Source organism: Arachis ipaensis, chromosome B08, assembly GCF_000816755.2.
Source record: "Arachis ipaensis cultivar K30076 chromosome B08, Araip1.1, whole genome shotgun sequence".
NCBI classification, from domain to species: Eukaryota; Viridiplantae; Streptophyta; class Magnoliopsida; order Fabales; family Fabaceae; genus Arachis; species Arachis ipaensis.
In genome coordinates, this window is record NC_029792.2 from 103,371,576 (window position 1) to 103,376,212 (window position 4,637).

Genomic DNA, 4,637 nt, shown 5'->3' on the forward strand with positions numbered 1-4,637 from the left:
TTGGTGAAGAATAACGGTAAAAAAAATAAAAATATTTTTTAACTATTTGTGATGTTTTGTGTGAATATTACTAACTAAAATATAAACACACTAATTTTTTTATTTATATATCACTGTGATAGTATTTATATTTTTTTTAATTGAAACACTAAATAAACAGAGCCTTTTAGTAAACGAAAATAAAAATTAAACCCAAAGAAAAAGTGAAAAGGTGCAGAGAATCCGCACCGTTGTTTCAGAAAAGAGAAAAATATACACATTACATTAATGAAAAAGAAAAAAAAAAGCTTTGTTCTGTTTTCTAATGTTCACAATTCATTCTCAACTCAACCAAGGTCAAGCACTTGCATTTTGAATCCCCGACCCCAAGGTTGTTTCTTTTGAATCCCTAGCAACCGTTCTTTCCAAATCTACAATACCACACTGATGTATTGTTAATCTCTTAACTAATCCGTTTTTTAATTATTTTTTCGTTCCGAATCGACGCAGTGAGTGCTTTTAATTTGGGTTAAAGAGCGTGGCTTCGTCAACTATGGCTTCTTCTGGCTTACAGCTTCTCAAACGAACCCTTGGAAACCGCTCCACCGCTGCCAGATTCTTCTCCTCCGCTCCGATCCGTGCCACTCTCTTCCCCGGCGACGGTATTGGCCCCGAAATCGCCGAATCTGTCAAACAGGTTTCAACTCTCGTTTTCCCCTACTGTTTCATATAATTGTTTCTCATGGATGGTTGATTTTGTGTGAAGGTCCTTTGTATTACTACTGTAATTTATAGTTAACATTTTCAGCTAAAAATGTCTTCTAGGAGGCAGGACTTTATTAAAATACGATGATAATACATAAGTAAATAGTTATGAATAGTTTGAAATTTGAAGAATACAATATATATTTTTCTCTCTCTTTTCTTAAGAAAATGTGAATGCTGCATGCCTAATTTGTTTTGATTTTGAATAGACTTTAACAACTTGTGCTTCATTTTTTTTTTCTTTTTGGTCATATTTCCATCAGTTAGTATGGTTTCTAGTTGTCAATAGAAGGGGATTGTAACTTGAAACACAAAGATGGAATTGTGTAGGTCTGTGTAAATGCATGAATGGAGGACCTAAATATAAGCGTGGGTGGATTTATTTGATTTATGCAGTTGTCAATGATGAATTTTTCACTTGTTTGATATTTGATTTTTATTTTCCCCAGGTTTGCTATCTAATTATATATGGTTCTTGTTATGTCTACTTGTTAGTATATTCTTATGGAATTGAGTAGTTTCTTTGAAAGTTGTAACTCTGGATTCTTACCATTGAAATGATTAGATATTCAAAGCAGCTGATGTGCCCATAGAGTGGGAAGAGCACTATGTAGGGACTGAAATTGACCCTAGAACACAGAGCTTTCTGACATGGGAAAGTTTGGAATCAGTTCGGAAAAATCAGGTTGGCTTGAAAGGGCCAATGGCCACCCCAATTGGTAAAGGCCATCGTTCGTTGAACCTTACCCTAAGAAAAGAACTTAATCTGTATGCAAATGTTCGTCCCTGCTATAGCCTTCCTGGCTACAAAACTCGGTATGATAATGTAAATCTCATCACAATCCGCGAAAACACAGAAGGAGAGTACAGTGGGCTTGAACATCAGGTAAGCTTTACAACAGTTGATGTTAGATACTATCAACCAAGTTCTGATTGATGTATCTTTCAGTATTATTGTATAACAGGTTGTGAGAGGTGTAGTAGAAAGTCTCAAAATCATTACACGCCAAGCAAGTTTAAGGGTTGCTGAGTATGCTTTCCACTATGCCAAAGCACATGGGAGAGAGAGGGTATCTGCTATTCACAAGGCCAACATTATGCAGAAGACTGATGGTCTTTTCCTCAAGGTCTATCATTAAGTTCAAGTTACCTATAATATCTTTCTTATTTTATTTGTGAATCCTAATAGTAACCTTTTATTTTGAAATTTGTTTTAGTGTTGTCGTGAGGTTGCGGAGAAGTATCCTGAGATAAAGTATGAGGAAGTTGTCATTGACAATTGCTGCATGATGGTATATTTGTGAACTTGGATTTAGGATGCAACTGTATTTGGAAATTCATTTTCATTATTGAAGATGGAATTACTCTCATTCACTTTTATAATCTCAGCTTGTGAAGAATCCTGCTCTTTTTGATGTACTAGTGATGCCAAACCTGTATGGCGACATTATTAGTGACCTTTGTGCTGGCTTGGTTGGGGGTTTGGGCTTGACACCAAGGTAGTTTTGCACTTTGGTCAACAAAAGCTAGAAGTTGCAATTTTATCATCTGACATCATTATATACCTGTTTCAGCTGCAACATTGGTGAGGGAGGTATTGCACTAGCTGAGGCTGTACATGGTTCAGCACCTGATATTGCTGGAAAGGTAAGCTATTAAGTCCTTTCTCAACCTTATATTATCTGTTATGTATCTTTTCACCTTGTTATCAACTTATTACAGAATATGGGATTTATTTCAATGCTTGTTTCCTGAAAGTTCTCGATATCAGTTTGCCCTCTGCAATCTCATAAAACTAATTTGGTGTTATCTTTTTTTCTTTTTAAATAATAAAAAATTGTGAATAGTAATTGTTGTTGGTTTACTTCTCCTGTATTGGTCACAAACAGGTTCTAACCTACTTGCAACCTTTTTAAATTAGAGTTATATTTCTGTCGCTTACCTGTATTTCCTCTGGACTTGTGCTTGTTTAGAATTTGGCAAATCCAACTGCTTTACTGCTGAGTGGTGTTTCAATGTTGCGCCATTTGAATCTCCATGACAAAGCAGACCAAATTCAAAATGCCATCCTCAACACAATTGCAGAAGGGAAGTACCGAACTGCTGATCTCGGAGGCAAAGCAAAGACAACCGAGTTCACCAAAGCAATTATTGATCATCTCTAAATTATGCTTGAGTCTGCAAGAAATTGCTGCTAATTTTGTTTTCTATTAACTTCCTGTCTATTTTTTCCCGGCCTTTTTTCGAGGAGTAGGATTACCTCAGCATAATGGAAAAACTCATTGCAGGGTGTGACCTTATAGGCACAAGGCATGGGCAAGCATTAAAATATTCGCTGCCTATGCAGTCTTATGGCCTTGAGAGGGTTGGAGTCCCTTACACTTACAAAATGCACTTTGATTGATAACCCTCCTTTGTCCATTTTACTATTCTTTGTCAATAATATAGTTGAAATGAATGAAGTACCATACGAATGTTTCATTCATTCGTCTTTCTTGTCCATTTAATATAAGTTTAATAACTTACTGGTAATTGCAACACAATTGTGCTCCTCTCTGTCTGTTTTGCAGGAGGAATTTCCATCAGTGCAATCATGCCAATGTTTGGAGTTGTCCTAAAATAATGTTTTCGAATTTTTGTTTTTAACTCCAAAACCATATGTTTGACTATGTATATACTTGATCCAAATCGTGATATACAATTATATATATACCAAAATGGTAAAACAAAGTAACAAACTTTCAAGTTTCTGTCCTTTTATTTGGATAGGGAAGTTTCTGCCCTTGTAAGTAATGATCATATTGGTCATGGGCTTAGGTGAAGAAAGAAGATTGTTTTTGCTGGAACAATGAGACAATAGTTTTTATTTTTCTTAAGTAATGAATAATATTTATCATGTGAATAGTGATAAAAAAATAGATGTAGTTGAATAACTTAATAAAATATTTTATATTGTTATTTTATCAAAATTAAACTATATATGTTAAAATGTTTTTTTTTCTCGAAGATAGTAATTTTATTGCAATAAAAGAAGTTTGCTTACAATTACCACAAACAGAGGTACAAAAGCAATAAAACATAAAATAGGAGAACTCCCAAGAAATTGATAATAGCATGCTTAAGAGATAAGGTCTTCAGACAAAAGGAAAAGGAAAAGTCTTCTTGCAACTTCATCTTTGATGACAACGGTAACCCACGTGAATTAATCGAGCTGAACCCACCATTTCAAGGGTGCAACGTTTGATCTCTGGGTATCAAATCTCAAGGATCAATTCGACACTGCTGATTTCTACTCCTGGTGAATTCTGATGCGAGATTCATTGTTTGGGCCTGAATTTCTCTAGGTTCTTTTTTGATTTCTTCAAACACCAAAGAGTTTCGATCCAACCATATACCCTAAAGAAGGTAAGTTACTCGAGTTATGTTCAATCTGGCCTCATTTTCAGTTGTCACCGCTGCCACAACATTGAAATGTTAGTATGCCAATGTTTATAGTGATTAGATGGTTATTAAATGTTGTTAAAATTAAAATGATATTTTTTTATCTTTTTGATAATATTTTTTTAGTAATACTTTTAAATACCATAATCATTATAGCTACCGAAATATAAATATACTAGAATACCCATATAACATTGAAATGCCAATGTTTATAGTGATTAGATGGTTATTAAATGTTGTTAAAATTAAAATGATATTTTTTTATCTTTTTGATAATATTTTTTTAGTAATACTTTTAAATACCATAATCATTATAGCTACCGAAATATAAATATACTAGAATACCCATATATNCAATGTATAGGTGGAGCAACAAAGTATCATTGAGATTTACTTATGGATTCGATTAAGAATATAATTGACAAAAGGTTCTGTTAATTAATAATTAATAT

At 33.8% G+C, this 4,637-nt stretch overlaps 1 protein-coding gene across 1 annotated transcript; it reads left to right on the forward strand.

The window, feature by feature from the left end:
- Nucleotides 215-3,364, forward strand: LOC107612601 (isocitrate dehydrogenase [NAD] catalytic subunit 5, mitochondrial). The gene is made up of 8 exons (XM_016314291.2): nt 215-370; nt 490-676; nt 1,310-1,630; nt 1,710-1,871; nt 1,962-2,036; nt 2,134-2,243; nt 2,319-2,391; nt 2,718-3,364. The coding sequence occupies exons 2-8, from the start codon at nt 533-535 to the stop codon at nt 2,907-2,909; spliced, it is 1,077 nt and encodes a 358-aa protein (XP_016169777.1). The 5' UTR covers nt 215-370; nt 490-532; the 3' UTR covers nt 2,910-3,364.

Excerpts from the sequence above, each read along its gene's own strand:
- LOC107612601 (XM_016314291.2), top strand. The coding sequence starts at position 533 with ATGGCTTCTTCTGGCTTACAGCTTCTCAAACGAACCCTTGGAAACCGC. Across the intron at positions 1,872-1,961 it reads CTGATGGTCTTTTCCTCAAG|TGTTGTCGTGAGGTTGCGGA; the intron begins GTCTATCATTAA and ends AATTTGTTTTAG. Across the intron at positions 2,392-2,717 it reads CACCTGATATTGCTGGAAAG|AATTTGGCAAATCCAACTGC; the intron begins GTAAGCTATTAA and ends GTGCTTGTTTAG.